The sequence below is a fragment of the Myxocyprinus asiaticus genome, chromosome 42 (genome assembly GCF_019703515.2).
Source record: "Myxocyprinus asiaticus isolate MX2 ecotype Aquarium Trade chromosome 42, UBuf_Myxa_2, whole genome shotgun sequence".
Taxonomy (NCBI): Eukaryota; Metazoa; Chordata; class Actinopteri; order Cypriniformes; family Catostomidae; genus Myxocyprinus; species Myxocyprinus asiaticus.
In genome coordinates this window covers 23,951,216-23,968,600 of record NC_059385.1, presented here as the reverse complement: position 1 = coordinate 23,968,600, position 17,385 = coordinate 23,951,216, and the positions used below count along the sequence as shown (strand labels likewise).

At 36.7% G+C, this 17,385-nt stretch overlaps 1 protein-coding gene across 3 annotated transcripts in view; it reads right to left on the bottom strand.

Moving 5' to 3' along the window:
- The window catches only part of LOC127432767 (guanine nucleotide-binding protein G(z) subunit alpha-like), a 65,631-nt gene that overhangs the window by 10,819 nt on the left and 37,427 nt on the right, over positions 1 to 17,385 (bottom strand). For all 3 annotated transcript variants that reach the window (XM_051684178.1, XM_051684177.1, XM_051684179.1), the window contains one exon: positions 14,971 to 16,310. In XM_051684178.1, coding sequence (XP_051540138.1) covers positions 14,971 to 15,693 — 723 coding nt within the window. In that variant the 5' untranslated portion in view covers positions 15,694 to 16,310. The remainder of the gene's footprint in view (positions 1 to 14,970; positions 16,311 to 17,385) is intronic.

The window sequence follows — 17,385 nt, the reverse complement described above, 5'->3', positions numbered from 1 at the left end:
CAACAACGTTCTTATCAGCCAATCATTTTCTCCCAATTTTAGAGTAAGTTAAGAATAAGGTTAGGACTTTCGTTGACAGGAATGTATTTCCAGGACAAACAAAAGATCCAGGTACACGTCCCACTGTGGCAAAAGCACAACTGGCGTTGCAGATTACGTGCTGTGCAGGAAGTGACATAATAGACAGAGATATCTTGTAGGGTGAGTAATCTTCCTTGACATTCTAACATCAGTTACTTGTCATTATATCATCAAATGTGAGAAAAAGAAATTCCAAGAGAAACTGTTTAATCTTTGAAAAACTAGTGCCCACACATTTGGTTATTTCAATTAAAAGATCTCTTGGAAACACAGATAAACTTCTGGAACGTCTGGCCGGCTGTTGACTGTGAGCTGTTGGGATTTGCAAATATCCTAAATGTGTACTCATGTTTTAGAGGTGCATGCAGAAAGCATCCTGCACAGTCCTGCAGAAAGCGCCTGGCATTGAATTGGACTTTCCAAAATCAGGTCATACCATTAGGTAAACCTCCCTGCAGGTCTCAGGGTGTCCATTAAGCAATCTGTCAGCCCGGGGACTGGGTGGAAGTGCTTTGTTGAAGCTCGGGTTGTTTCCGACCAAGATTTTCTCCAGAGTCAAGAGTCAGAGAGATGGAGGTAGAAGAGAGAAGGGAAGAAGGAAGGAAGCCAGAGGGAGGGGTACCCCAGCCGAGACACAAAGCGCAGCTTGAAGCCTGCCCTCTCCATGTGTACTCCAGACACAAGCCTTCATTAGGCTTAAATATTAATGAGGAGGTTTAACAGTGTATTAATGCTTTGTTTCCTGTAAATAAGGATTGTTGGATTGAGACGTCTCGCTCCAGAAAATCTATTTCATTGAAGCTCAGTGGAAATTACAGACACATCATCGGAGTTGAGCTTCCCTCCCTCCAGGACATCTATACCAGGCGGTGTGTGAAAAAAGCTCGGAGGATCATCAGAGACTCCAGCCACCCAAGCCATGGGCTGCTCTCACCGCTATCATCAGGCAGGCGGTAACGCAGCATCAGGACCCGCACCAGCCGGCTTCATGATAGCTTCTTCCCCCAAGCAATCAGACTTTTGAACTCTTGATCTCTCACGATCAATATACATCAGCACTGCACTTTATTAATCTTATTATCTCACACAGGACTGTCTTAAATTATATTCTCTCTTAAGAACACACTGGCAACTGACTATCAACCGACAGCCTGAATGTCAATATAGTACAATACAACCTACTGTACATTCTATATATACTATATATACTTTTTTTTTTTATTGTATAATGTGTATTCTATATTGTGTGTATTGTATACTGTATATTGTATATTATTATTTGTATATTGTGTTGTGTGTAATTATGTGTATATTAGATGTGCAAATTGTGTTGTGTAAATCTGATGTTTATTGTAAATTGGTATATGTCTCATCACTGTCATGACTGCTATGTTGCTCAGAACTGCACCCAAGACTTTCACCCACTATTGCACTTGTGTATGTGGTTGTGTGACAATAAAAGTGAAGTGAAATTACTCTTGTCTAGTCTTCTAATAGCCCCAGCAGCAATAAGGGAGAGCTGTAAAGTACATTTACACCGTACCTGCTCGTAATTGCTACGATTTACGCCTCACAATCGTCTTCATTCTTTATCCTGCCCCCTCCCAACCTGTTTCCATTTCCTTTAGTCAAAGATAAGAACATTACATAAAGATTAGTTGTATTATTAACTTAAAGTGGCACTCCTAAATATCAGCTCTTTTTCATAAAATTATTGTACAAATTACTAGAGTTTTTTTATTTTAAAAAAAATGTGTGAAAGTTTTAGTTTGTTTCTCAATACTGGATGATTAAGGCGGTCAAAGACTGCGTTAAACATTACACCTTTCTTTTCTTTATTTCCTTTGTTTAAGAACATTATATATTCAGAATCCCTGTAAGATGAGCAGTGATAATTTTCACACAGTTTTTATTTAAAAAATATTTTTTATTTTATTTTATTTTTTTTACATATTTTAGTTGATGAGCATGTGCAAAATGACAAAAACATGTATCAAACTTTAACAGACAAATGTATAAACTACTTACAATTATTTAAACATGTATCAAACATTTTAAAGTTTAATATGTTTAAAATGTAAGATATGATACAACATGTGAAAACTGTCCCAAAACCTGAGCTCCTAATTGTGAAGCTAAAGCATATTAAGTTGTGAAGCTGAAGTGTATTTAGTTGTGAAGCTGCAGTATATTATGCTGTGAAGCTAAAGTGCAATAACTGTTGTCAAGCTGAAAACCATTAAACCTTGGACTGCCACCCTGCTACCCGCTTCCTTCCTTATTACTGGAACCTTCTACAGATATCATATTGCGGATATACTAAAGTATTAGATACTTTTTATAAGTTACTCTGTTGTGAATTCTTCACATTTACACAGTTTAGGATATTGTGTTAAATGTAGGGCATTCTTAGGGAAATGCAAGTTGCACATTCTGACTAGCGCCTAACTTGGTTCAAATTCAAATGTTCATTCATTCACATTTTCTGCGCAGATGAAAGTTGTAGTATTATGTTTATATTGTGGATATAAATGATTTTTCTCATATAAACAGGATGTGTTTGAGTGAGTTAATTAATGCTTTAGTAAAGTTAATTGCACAGGTATTTGGCTTATGCAGCTCAAGCGGGAAATCCCCAACATATTATGACTGGATTATTTGAATCAGTTATTTTTAGATTTATCTTTCTTTCAAAAATAAATAAATAAAAACAGTGTTAGTGCATTGTTAATATCTTGCAGCTTTATGTTTTTCTCATAACATTTTTGTCAACAGTATGTTTTAACTTAAACCATTTGATTATCGTCATGATGCATCTTTTTCATCTCATCTTGTCTTAGTTATCATTGAAAAAAACTCTTCGTCAAAGAGCTTTTTTGTCAGTAATTCTGATGGCAAGATTAACATTGAATATGAGTCAATTTAATCATTGTTACAAAGTAGCCTTCTAAAAGAACACTATTTTCAATGCAAAAATCGCAGATGATGTGGCTAATATGGCTAACTTCAATGCTTCATTGAATGCAGGTAGGCTAAGCCGCCTGTATGCTATGGATGTTTTCACTGGCATCCACATTTATCAGTAATTGGAAGACGTGAAAATGTCTGTCTAGCTCCCTTGGCATCCCTCAACATTATTGCCAGAGGCTGCACATACCATGTCGCTAAAGTACAGTAATAATTTTAGAACCAGCCAGGATGCTAATGAGTTGTGGGGGGTTGCTAAGGTGTTCTAAGCAGTGCTTGAAATGGGCGGGTACTCACCGTTATGCAGTAACTGCACTTCTCTAATTTAGTACTGGCAGTTTTTCTTGCGTACCACCACTTCTCAGAGTCTACTGGTCTGATGTAATTTATTTATTTCATGTAATACAGTGGATGATTTGAATACGGCTCGTCAATTTATCTGACCTTCTGACGGAGTTTTATAAAATTGCGTCACAGTCTAAACATCCGACCGCTCTCTGCACAAAACTCAACGGTGAGTTTAACAACACTCAGCGGCATGTGCAACAGCATCAGCGGTCATCAGAAACAATCTGTGGTCCAGTTCCGGACCGTAGCGCACGTGTTTAAAAGCTTGTCTGGGTTTAGTTCAGTTACGCTGTTTTTTAAAACATGTACCAGCAACTTTTAGATGAGCACATTTTACCGCGTCTAGCAGGTGCAGTCAAAACTATAGACTTAAAAAATACTTCACAGCTGTTACAGAAGTGATGTCAGCTCATATGCACAAACTTTTTCAACAAAAGATAAATCGATGATGAAAACCGAACCTTTAAAGAAAATACACATAAACGTTTGCTTTTATTCTCCATTCTTCAAGTGTTAAACGGTCATGTCTCATCTGTTCTGGGTCAGTCATGCTCCTTAAAAGTGATAACGTGAAGCGTCATTAAGCCTGCATACATGGATATATCCTGATTGTGTTTGGTTCTGTAATCAGATGTGTCAACATTAACAATCCTCAACATCACATCAGTTTGTTCTCCACTTACCAATGATTATCTGCATAAATATCTGTCTCCTGCATAAAAATCACCATACTGTTATGTACAGGACAAGGAAAGGCTCATTTTCCCCTCCTGAATGGGAGGATAATAGAGAAAAGGGAACAACAGGCATTGCATTTTTTCTATTTTTGTTTATCTAAGAAGACAGTTCTACTTTAGATTGCCATTGTATTCTTATGTGGGTTAATATTGTCAAAGATATACAGACTTTAGCAGATCTAAATGTTTTTCCTCTGTTTTCATTAACAATAACCCTACCTGTATGATTTTATTTTCAAAGTAAAGTTAGTCGAAACCTATTGATTATTTGAGGGTGCTAGGTCAATTTTGTTCTTTAGCCAGACCTTAAAAAGGAATTTATGGCCAGACCTGAAAAAATCTCAATTAAATACCCCTGACTATTTTAATGTAAACAAACATACATTATTAACAGTGTTTTGTTTTTCATGTTACTATTTTAGTTACAATGAAAGTCTTAGGTAAGAAAAATATGGAAAAATGTTTGGCCCCCATCTGGATAATCTAGCCCATGAAGAAAGCCCTGCCGTATAGTAATCCCCAAATTTAATTATTTATTTTTGAATAAAAATATGTTGTGAACAAAAGCGCTCTCCGAGTATCATTTACCAAAAAAATTTAATTAAACAATTTCTCATTTAATACTAACAGGAAGAGTACCTGCACTTTGTTTCTTCCACTTCAAGCACTGGTTCTGAGTGATTACTAGGGTATTGCTAGGTGGTTGCTATAATACTCTGGGTGGTTGCGAGATGGTTGCTTACTAGCCCAAGTCGAAAGAGCCCAACCCCTCTATGATATTCTAGTCCCGAGATACGGCTCAGGTCCCGTCTTCAGTGCAAGTCTATGAAGTCTTGTATGTCAACATCTACTGTGTAAGTCTGGCTGCTTAGAAAAGTACTAACACACATCTCTTCAACAAGCCACATGATTTGACGTAGCATGTATTTATGTGTGTAGTACAAATAATGCAGGGCAAGTAACATGTTAAAGTTTTAAATTTAGGGTTAGCGTAAGCAAACATCAGCAATAGAGTGCAACAGTCTAGTTCCGTAAGTAAAAATCCAATTCATTTTTTCCATAGGCAAATAATTTTTTTACTTTAACTTATAATTCTTTACAGACAGATCTACCATGGGCTCCGCAGTTTTAATTGATGGTATGTGTTTCTGTTGAAGCCATCAGTCTGTGTTGTTTTAACGTTGTTTTTAAAAAGTTGTGTTTAATAGCGGAATTCCTGGTTAAGAACTACATTACCCATGTTCCAGCAGAGAAAGCTCCACCAATCAGAGAATCACAGACAACAAAGCCTGCCAAATGAGCTCTGCAGTGACCGCCCACTCCCATGATGCCCTGTAAATACCACAATCAAGTTGGTCTCCCTACACTCACAAACTACTTATATATTTGTATATATCTGAATATTTTGCTGTATACTTTAAATATATTGATTCTACTCTTATAATCAACAACATTACAACAATAGTTTTATATATTTCTATTATTTTTAATTCGTTTCCATTATTCACAATGCTTTATGGGATTGTAGTTTATTCCCTCATGAAAAAAGTACACAGTACACATTTTGTATTTTTCTGTCCGATCTTCAAATACTTTTTCCCTTCAAATCAATGTTTATAATGTTGTGATTTACCTTGGAGCTGGTTGGTTTTGTTCATGGCTAAGAAGTCTTTTATGAAGGATTTTATAAAAAGCCTATGGGAAAAATGTATGGAGAAAAAATACAGCTGAAAAAGTGGATACACTGTTGTGTATTGGGTTTGCATTAGCAAGCACCACATTATGTGCTGACTTAGCACACTTTAACAAGTCATAACTTAGGCATGTTGTTAATACTTAATAGTTTAAAGGCACAAATTAATGTAATTCTTCTTCCTGTAGAAAGGAGGAGGTTCTTTGTGATGGGGAATAGTATCACACTTTGTGCTTGTGCTTCAATTGGTCATCAATTCTGACACCCCACATAATCCCAAAGTGTATTGTGCAGATGTAATGTTAAACCCTATCGTTGGCAGTTGGCACAAGTCTTTGGATATGGACTGACTGTTTAGACCACAGATATGGTGCTTTCTGGTCCAAAATAATAAATGTAGCTCAGTGGCTGCAATTTGTCCATTTGTGCTCTCATGTATAAGGTGAGATGATAAAAGTTCTCCATGATTGAACTTTGTCAAAGGCAAATATCCTTCCTTATTGCCCAAGCATCCATCCCATGACCCAGATCTTCAGTCTCTCTCCATCTTCTCCCAGCCAGCTGCATCAGAGATTTAATGGACTTGTGCAATGCAGTTCCTCATGCTATCCTACTCCACAAGCACACGTTTGCTGCCACTTCAACCCTTTCTCTCTCTGGTTGCCAAGCGCCATGTAAAAACCCCAACCCTCCTTTCCTGGTCACAGCTCATTGTCAACAGCCCAGGATTAGGAGCGTTTGACTGCTTTGTTGCTTGGCAACAGTTACCATGGTAACCCTTTTTTTTTTTTTTTTTTTAAAGGGAGGGTTGGGTAAAAAAAAAAAAAAACAAAGAAAAATGGAAAGGGATGTTGAAGGGGGAAAAGAAGAGAATAGAACATGGTGTGCCTTAAAACTGACAACTGTTGCTTGAAGTCCCCAGCAGAATTAGTTTATTGCGAATTGCAATTAAAACGTTATGTCTCCGGTGGTGTATTACTGGAAATCTTTTGTGCCAGATGTGCGGGAATATGTGTTTCCCTTAATGAGGGACTGTGGGATTACAGAAGAGATTTGTTTTATACAAATGTGTTTACTTTTGTTTTATTTATTTCATTAGGGTGTTCAGATAAAAATTACTTGAAAGTAACTGACCATACTGTATGGTCTATCTGTGTCGTAAGCTATTTTTATTTAAATATTGCTCTAAAAGGTGCACTCCCGACATGTACACAAGTCAGTGTATTTGAAAATTGATTACCTAATATGTGAATGTGCTGAGTGTCATGCAGTTAGCCTTACAGAAGCAATATTCTAACGTGGCACACAGAGTTGCTGTCGATCTAAAGCATTCCAAATCTCTCATGTGGTTCCTTGACAGATAGGATGCTGCTTTAACAACATGATCACAAGGGAAGTCGGCATGCTGTTTCTGAGAGTTCTTGTACCCTAGGATAGGCCAAATTATGTCGACTCACTGACGAGCACATTTTTGCATCTGCTCCAGCGTGAACCTTCCCTTGTGACAAAGGGAAATTTTAAGTCCTTTTTTACAATAAATCTCCACCTTTGACCAGCCCTGCCCAATAGGTGGTGATGAATGTGAATCACCAAAAAAAATAAATAAATAGAAGTATATGGAAGTGAAAGTGGAGATTTATAGTAAAAAATTACTTAAATATTGATCTATTTCTCACCCACACCTATCATATCAATTCTAAAGACATGGATTAAACCACTGGAGTGTGATGGTTTACTTTTATGCTGCCTTTATGTGCTCTTTGGAGCTTCAAAGTTCTGGTCACCATTTGCTTGCATTGTATGGACCTACAGAGCTGAGATATTCTTCTAAAAATCTTCATTTGTGTTTTGCAGAAGAAAGAAAGTCATACACATCAGGGATTGCATGAGGGTGAGTAAATGATGGGAGAATTTTCATTTTTGGGTGAACTAACCCTTTAAAAGGGAGCTGCCTATGTAGACAGGCATTAGGTTTTGGAACAGAGCTAAAATGTCCCTATAACCTGAAAAATATCACTGAAACAGATGTCCTCTGTAACAGCCTTAAGCTTTTAAACAGCAAAAAAAAAAAAAAAAAAAAGAGTCAGGGGGCCGGCCTGTGTTATTTATTTTATTTTAATAATAAGCTAATCAAAAACTAGCCTATCAGAAACACTCTCTGTCTATGAATCTGCGTTTGGATTGCAGGTATCGGATTGGCTGATATGTCTTTGGAGAATGGAGTTTTGGAGAGAGGGAGTGGTTTAAGTTGAGCAAAATTGTAGAACTAACAAATATGTAATTGCTAAACAATTGCTTAAGGAACATTTAAACTTCAGTGCTTGTTTTCAGTTTTGTTAGCTTTAGCAAACTCGAGACGTCAGGCATTGCAGGATGGTGCAAATCATTTGGTGAGATTTAATGCTTTAACTAAAATGTTTCCTGGAATTCTATTCAAACACAACCTAGTAAATATCAATCCACTTAAGACCTGAATGAAACTGCTTTTTGCTAAACTCATGACAGCTGGAAATGAGACTTGCAAGAGCACGGACACGTAGGTAGTTCATTATCTTGGAAGGTACCGAGTTTTGCAGTATTATGGAAAAACTTGCCTTGTAACATCTTACAAACGTGTTTCATGTAACTGTATTTTTCATTCTGGGTTTTCATTCTATGCAAAATACTCAACGTTCAATTAATTTATTTCAATTAAGGAAACATTTTCCACAGAATAAAATTTGTTTTTTTGAAAAAACAAACAAACAAACAAACAAAAGTTCTCTGATTAGTTCTAGTCTTGTCCTAAAAGCTTTAATTAATTTAGTTTTGCCTACTACGAAGTAACAATGAAAATGACTGAGCAGGACTCAAACCTGCACCACCATGCAATGTATGAAACCCCTCTATTGGTGTCACTCTACTTTAATGTAGTTAATATTTATATTTCTACAATACATTACTTCATAATATAAGACATTTTCAATAGATCTTTACAATATTTGGCTTTTTCCACCACCATTTTACCATCTGGCATACAACAAGAAATAAAGAAATAACCATATTTTAAGTTGTAAAGTTTTTAATAATAAAAAAAAAAAGACATGGATGGATGATCTTTAAAAACTAAAAATAGCACCTGCATCAATTTCCAGCAGTCTGGATAGGCATTTTTTCCTCATTTAAAAAGTTTTACTCCTTAAGAATTTTTTTTTTTGAAAGATAGGTATAAATTCATGACCACTCATATGAGATTTCAAAACTGTTTAAATCTACATGGGAGGGTCCTCTCACGGGGGCTGCCATGTTAGGATCACATGACCATCAAAATACTACTAGTTTAATCTCAGTAACTGAGATTAAACAATGGATTAAATTAATCCTGGCTGACTATGAATAGTGCATTTCTACAATGGCATCGGTAACTGAAAACCTTTGTGTCCAAGATGACACAAACAAAAAGTTACTGAGTGCACCTTAAACTTCCATTTTACAAGTTTAAATTGATTTCATGCAATAAAATTATATTGTGACAAAATGTTCAAGAATTGTGTTGTATTAGGAAGGAACTAAACTAAAGAAGCAGCAAAATTGTATATATATAAAAATGTTTATATATATATATATATATATATATAAAAATAAAACAATTTTGAGTTAACACTATTTGTATAAAGGTGCACTCAGTCATTTTTTGATGTATGTTGAAATATTTACACTGACGCCTAGTGGCCTGGATGCTTCATTATTAAAACGCAGTAGTTTTCAGTTACTGACGCCATTGTAGAAATTCACAATACACAGTAAACCAGGATTAATTTAATCCATGAGTAAAAGTGTCCAATAACAGGGCAGTTACTGAGATTAAGCAAGTAGTTTTCAGCTGGTCATGTGATTCTAACATGGCTGCCCCATTAAGCACCCCTGCCCCATGTAGAATAAAACAGCTTTTATAAGGTTACTGATTTGACTGACTGGTAGAATGAATGAAGTATGTGTTTATAATGCATTATAAGTGGATTCTTAACACATAATAATACATGCATAATGACTTATAATAAACCTTATAATATGTTGTATTGTCTCATAAATAATTGTAACAACAGTTATAATATGATATAATACTTACCTATTTGTGGTTATAACTTTTAAGATTATGATGCACTATAACACATGATGAAACCTGTATTTATAATGGATTATAAGGGCATTCTTAATGCACTATAATGTATGCATAATGCCTTATAATAAACATTCTTGTGACTTTGTACATTCTCAGAACCCAAATGAGTAAAAATCCATAATTTATTCTTTTGTGAGCTGTTACTTTGCTTATTGAGTGTTTCCTCTGAGGCCTATGTTCATTTTAATGTAAGCAAGTTTAAGCTGATAGCTCTTTTACACCTGAAATGATGCTATATGGTTTTGTTGATTTTATTATATTTTATTTTCTAAGTATTACAATAAACGTTTTCAAAGCAAATGTGTCTTATAACCACTTCATAATATCTTATGGCTGTTTAAAAGAAGACTGCAGTAGCTTTTATTACTTTATTTAAAGAAGACAAAGACGATTTATAAATGATAATGACCACATTATAAAGCCTTTTGGATGTTTACAAGAAAACATTGCATTTGTCATTTGACTTAAAGCGGTAAAAGACCACTCATAAGTTGAAGGAAGATATTGTGCAAGTTTTGAACTTAAATAAACAATCTCAAAATATGAAACTTATAATACATTATAACTATGAGTCCTATAATGCATTATAACTTTAAATAAATGTGGATAAAACATGGTGTTGATCATGTGTTATAATGCAGTATACTCTTAAAAGTTATAACCATAAAAAGGTAAGTATTATATCATATTATAACTGTTGTTACAATTATTTATGAGACAATACAACATACTATAAGGTTTATTATAAGGCATTATGCACACATTATAATGCGTTAAGAATACCCTTATAATGCATTATAAATACAGGCTTCATAGAAAGTGTTATCTTAAAAACTTTTAAATGAGAAAATAAATTACTGAGTGCACCTCCGAATGCATTCAAATATCCTACGTGTATAGCAGTTGTCTAGACACAGTATTGCAGCACAAAAGCTTTTAGTGTCCCTAATCCGACAATGTTATCTTAGTCAACATTTTCTTTTTAACACATCTTCAAGAGTCACCAATGTTTTCATCAACAACATTCTTTGGAGCATCATCACTCTACTTCTCTTATTATGCTCATCTCTCTCTCTCTCTCTCTCTCTCTCTCTCTCTCTCTCTCTCTCTGTCTGTCTGTCTGTCTGTCTGGCTGACAGCCCATTCAGACAGACTTTTTCAAGACCACAGAGCATTGCTTAAAACCCTTTGCTGCCACTCTGACTCAATCATTCAGAGACCGCACTGATCCCTCTTACCTCGTCTGATGCTCGTGAGTGAGTTAATGCGCATGTCATTTTAGAAATTCTGGTCAGTTCTGGCAGAACCAGAGCAGATTGGCAGCACAAAAGTGGTATCGCAGTTCTGAGTTGAGTGCTTGTTGAGTAATTTAATTCAGAGGCTCACCACAGACCCTGATTTCAGAGCTCAAACACACTCTAGCGTATGTATATTAATCTTGTGAGGCCCCATGTAGACCAGATTTTTTTTTTTTTTTTTTTTAACGCAGCATATGTTGTGTTTTGGATGCTGATATACTGGTGCCCCTACTGAGTTTTTTTTGGCTAACTTGACTAGCAAGCCTGACTAGTATTTTTTGGTGGTGAAAACTATGGACAACCTGCTTGACCAACATTAAAGAAGCATAAATCAGCTTGGACCAGTATTGAAATATATGCAGGTCTTAGCTGGTATTTTCAGCTTTTCAGGGAAGAAGAGCTTTGGGAAGAGACATGTAGAATTTAATCTAATAACTTTACAGACTACTGATGCCCATTGTGTCTAGCCTAACAACAACATCTGTCTTTTTAACAGGACAGAACTATTTAAAATTAAGACATTGCATGTTTTCAAAAGTCAAAGTTAAATAGAGTTCGCAACCCATTTTATTTCCATAATCTGATGCATTTCCAAGTGAAAGAGAATATTCAATGAGAAAAATGTAGGGCGGGATTTGATTGTATACATCAGGGAATTTAATGGATGATGTGAAAATGGACATTACATACCAGAATTGAGCCAGGTGGTTGAAGGAAGATATGTGGGCTTGGTGACTCGAAACGAAAATGATATTACATTTTGATGAAGGATTATGAAGACAAATGTTTTTCCTTAAAATAATGTTCACTGAACCATGCACAATTAGACCACAAACATTAAAGTTGAAGGGTGCATTAAAGCTGAAATGTGTAATTGCAGAACCACTAGCACCACCAAACAGAATTGCAAACACAAAATAAAACACATTTTCAAACAACCTTCCAAATACACCCCGTCATGGATCAAACAAACAGACAGTCCCGCCCACAGCTCATTCTATTAGTTTAGTCAATGTTGTTGTGTCGGTCTGGACGGGTTGCTCAAAGCAAACAGAGAAATTGTTATGAGTGCCACAGAGACACTGCGTTTACAGTTTTTGAGAAAATGAACCTACAATTTGCTTACTTAACAGTTGTCTCTGCATAATAAGCTAGGAGAGGCGAATTTATTTTAAGACCAATAAATGTACACACTTCAGCTTTAAGAAAGTAAATATAACCCTATTTTGATTTCAAAGTTTACTTAAATGATATTTAAAATGATTTACATAATTTTATCAAAATTTGGTATGAAAGTGATCTACACAACTTGGTTGAAACTAAATCATATTAGATTGTCTCTAACTTCTGCAACAGTTTTCAAAGCAGATAAGACATCAAATCTGCATAAGCTATTGGAGGAGGCTCGCCCCCTGAGCCGTCAATATACCCCAAGCGGCACTCCTTTTTTGAACACTGGGAGCAAGACTTTTAATTCCTTCTCCCAGTTTCCACACTTCCTCTTTGACTTGTTACTTCCTTTTTCTTGCAAACTCTCAAGCTAAAGACATACTAAAAAACGTGTCTGAACCCCCATCACATCAGCGATTTCCCCCAGTGCTAAATCTGATAATTCTCATGAGTACACCCTGATACCTTGTACTGTGAACTCAATTAACACTCCGGTACATTGCCATACCCCAAGACTCGCAGAACAACTTTATTTTTAACTCCCCAACTCTAATTGATATTCCAGTCTAATGCACTACTTGGAAGTTCTTGTTGTAAGTCGAAAGAAAAGTTTTAGCTTAGCACACACAGGTATGCAGTCTTTGAACATGCTGGTAAGCAATTAGCCTTGCCATATGGTGAGAGAATGTATGCGGCAAGACGACCATTTAGAAAGTTAATTCCGTATCTCACCGTCAACACATATTTAATGTCAGAGGCAAATAAAATCAGGTTTACACAGTAAATGTAAATATAATTTGCTGTTAATTCAAGGGTACTGTTGGGTCTCTGAATAGCTTGAATGTAACTGCAAGTTTGTGTCCCACAAGAAAATGAAGAACTGAGATGATAAAAGCAGTTTGTTTGTCAGCGACACTGACAAGATGCACTGTCTTACTGTAGAGAGTACATAGCCTAGTATAGATAACATGGGGTTCATGTATCCCTGCTTGCATTATCTGGCCGCACCAATGGCCAGAACTAGGGTTTTCAAGGTTAAAAGTCTGCAGTAGTCGATACCAAGGCCAGTCAAATTTGAGGATACCAAATACAATATTACAGCAAAAACTAATTATGCTATTAAACATGTCAAATTAAAACAATTGCATGTAGCCTTCAAGTTCTACACAATTAAGTAAACAGTCTGAAACAAAACAAAGAATAAATAAGCTAATTACAAGCTGAACAAATGATATTAACAGCATTAATATTAACAACATAGTTGACAGCTGCAGGTCTATTTGGCTGCATTTACACTGCGAGGATTAATTCACAGGTCTGATATTTTGACGCATTCATGTTTTGTCCCACTTATTTTACAATCACTTACATTCATTCAAGACATAACTAACCATTGTGCTTGGAATAGTTCACCCAAAAATGAAAATTTTGTCATCATACTGTATACCAGAGATTATTTAGCAGAGACAGGTCACTTCTGTTAAAATAAATGGGAGAAATTGGAACGCCCATGATCAACGAATGTAGAAAGGAAGTCCCATCTTACAGGAAAAAGAGCCAATCACCATTGAGATACAGACATCGCCTGTCAATCAACTCGAGAATGCACATGCGCATTAGCTATAGGCTACAAGCCGGGAAATTCATTTTTTAGCATAATCTGAGATAAAGAATCACAATTTATGATACCAGTGTTGACATATTTTACTGCTGATTTGAAATATGTTCTTTGATCATAATCTTGACCAACCGTTTTGGAGATTTCGGTCTTTCCCCATTCAAGTAGATAGGAGCTGCACTGGCATGCCGCTTGTTTATGTAGAAAAATAGCTGCCTGAGAGCATTCCAAAGATGTCCGCTGAGTGAACCGACTTACTAAAAAGACTTTGTCATATACTCACCTACTGCCTAACACATGGGTTTGGAACTAAATTTGATTATGGATTATTTGATTATTTCGATTACGGAGCTTTTTTTTTTTTCCAGCCAATTTTAAACAAATTAAAAATGATGAAAATTAAAACCCCATTAACCATTTCATTTTCACAAAGTGTCTGCAAAGCATGTGCCAAAATTATTAATTAAATTTCAATTTTAATTTTTCCAGTGACAATGTATTGTGCCTGACAAAATTAAAACTAATATGCAATTGATGATTGGACATTCCGTTTTCACTTTAATCTTGAGGTGAGACTACCATTATTAAAATGAAAAGGTCGAATTTGAAAAAGAAACCGTAGTCATCTGTGGTCAAAAAGAACTAGTAGTCATTTATTTAAAATTGTCAGAAAATAAGCTCCATATTTGATTCTCAATGCCTCGGAATCGAACAATCAATTCTTTTTTTAATTGACTCCAAACCCCACCAGTCTGAAAAGGTACCAAATTGAGTCAGAACTCTGTACTACTGTAGAAAAACTGGTATCGTAACATTTTATTTTTTTATTTTCAACTTGGTATTGAAACACTGGGACTTTAAATATCTCTAGCCAGTATGCATAATTGTGATCTTACCGTCTGGTTGTCTTCATAAAGCTTGAGGTCATAGCCACTGAGCTCCACACAGAATATAATGGCAGTCACACCCTCAAAACAGTGGATCCACTTCTTCCTCTCTGAACGCTGGCCTCCCACATCTACCATTTTAAAGGTAAGCTCCTTGAAGGTGAATTTGTTCTCCACAATGCCAGTGGTCATGTCACGTGAGCGCAGAATGTCCTCAACAGTCGGAATGTACTCTGACGCAGAAATGCGGTCCAGGTCATTCAGATAATAGGCCGTGTTGTCCTCTAGGTGATACTCATTGGAGCGGCAGAAGCACTCCTGGACCCCTGGGTCAGCCCACAGGCGCTTCATCACCCCCAGGAGCTCCAGCGTGATCTCGCCTTTGCTCTCAGCAGGGCCGGTGAGGGCGAATAGCTGCACCGCATCGTAAGCCCGATCAGGGTTGTGGAAGTCGATCTTCAAGGTAGCAAGGGCACGGATGATGCGGGTGAGTGAGTCGATGGCATTGTAGAGGATGAGGGGCTTGTACTCCTTGCAGGCCTCTAGGTTGAATCCACCACTGTGGATGATTTTCATTTGCTTTACGATGGTGCTCTTGCCTGAGTTGCTGGTGCCCAGCAGCAGGAGTTTGATCTCACGCCGCTGCCGCTGGCTTTCTGAGCGAAGGTGACGATCGATGCGCCGTGAGCGCCGGGCGGCCTCTTTCTCCTCTGAACTTTGCCGGCACCCCATGATTTGCTGCACCTGGACTTGCACCGAGTTGGTAATCTCAGGGAGTGGGACAATGGACAGTAAAAACAAAGTATGCAATGTAAAAAGGTTATGTTAATAGAGTCGGAATGATGACAGAGGAATATTTAGTTGGAAACATAAAATCTAAACATTTCCGATTAGATTTACACTACTTGCATCGTCCCAAGTCTAGCAATTGTCTTGGATTTTTTTCAAGGTTTGATATTTTGCCGTACAATGCTACCATGACATGGTGGAAGACCCACTCAGGCCCTGGCATAAGGGCGTGGTTGCCTTTTATATCCCAAGGTCTTGGGGTTCATATTAGGGGACTCTCCCCTGAGCAAGTTGGACTTCAATTGAACTTGTCAGTGTTCAGGTAGAGAAGGCCGAAACCATAAAATCCCTTTGCTGTCCTCCCTCATGGTGTCTGGTGTGCTTCACTGTATTTCTGTGACTGATTCATCTGTTGATAACCTCTCCCGTCCTTTAGTTGTCTTCACTCACTTTCTCTCCTCTGGAATGTCAGACCTTTGTTCTAGTGGACTGCTTCAGGCTTCTGTGTACTAGATCCTCCTGCTTACATAAGCCAGTGAGGCAGCTACAGGCCCACGTTCCTGCAGGTAAAAAAAAACGAGATGATAGATATCATAAATCAGAGACAAGGGCAAGTAAAAAAGAGAATGAATTTCTCCTCTGGAGCGGTCCGGACTAGTTCCCATGAAATTAAAGGGATAGTTCCCCTAAAATGATCATTCTCTTATTATTTACTCACCCTCATGCAGTTTCACACTTTTATGACTTTCTTCCGCGGAACACCAACAAAGATAGTTTGAAGGATGTTTGAGGTGTTTTTATCCATACAAAGTCAATGAGGTCCAAAACTTTCAAGCTCCAAAATAGACATAAATGTAGTGTAAAACTAATCCATATGACTATGAGTGGTTTAATCCATGTCTTCTGAAGTAATACGACCACTTTGGGTGAGATAGATCAATATTTCAGTCTTTATAAAACTTTACATCTGGCATGATTGGAACACAGTGCAGGCTTCAAGTTGATTTATTTTTTTATTTTTTTACACTGCAAGCGTTTTCCAGGTACTCAATCCTCGTATCATCATTATACATCAATAAGTTGTTGCATTGTATCCCTTCAGAAGACATGTATTAAACCACTCAAGTCATATGGATTACTTTTATACTGCCTTATATGTCTTTTTTGGAGCTTGAAGATTTTGGACCCCATTGAATTATACTGTTTGGACAAAAACACATAAAACATCCTTCAAAATATCTTTGTTTGTGTTCTGAAGAAGAAGCTAAGTAATACAAGTTTGAGACGGCATTAGGGTGAGTAATTGAGAGAATAATTATTTTTGGATGAAATATCCCTTTAAAAGGGTACCGCTTCACAGGTAACTTTTTAGGAGACATGGTGACCATAGCTTTCCAAACACTCCCTCCATCTGTCATTGGTTGGACAAAAATATAGTACAGCCTAAAACTCACACAACTGGTTGAGCCAGAGTTGCTATGCCAGGCTGGTCAGGATGCTTGAACAAACATTTACACTATTACACTATTAGTTTTACATTTGGAATATTTGGGTAAGTCCTTAAAGAAATGGTTAAATATGTAATGAATCTGTACAGATATTAGTGTTTTTTAAAGGATCAACATGAGGATACTC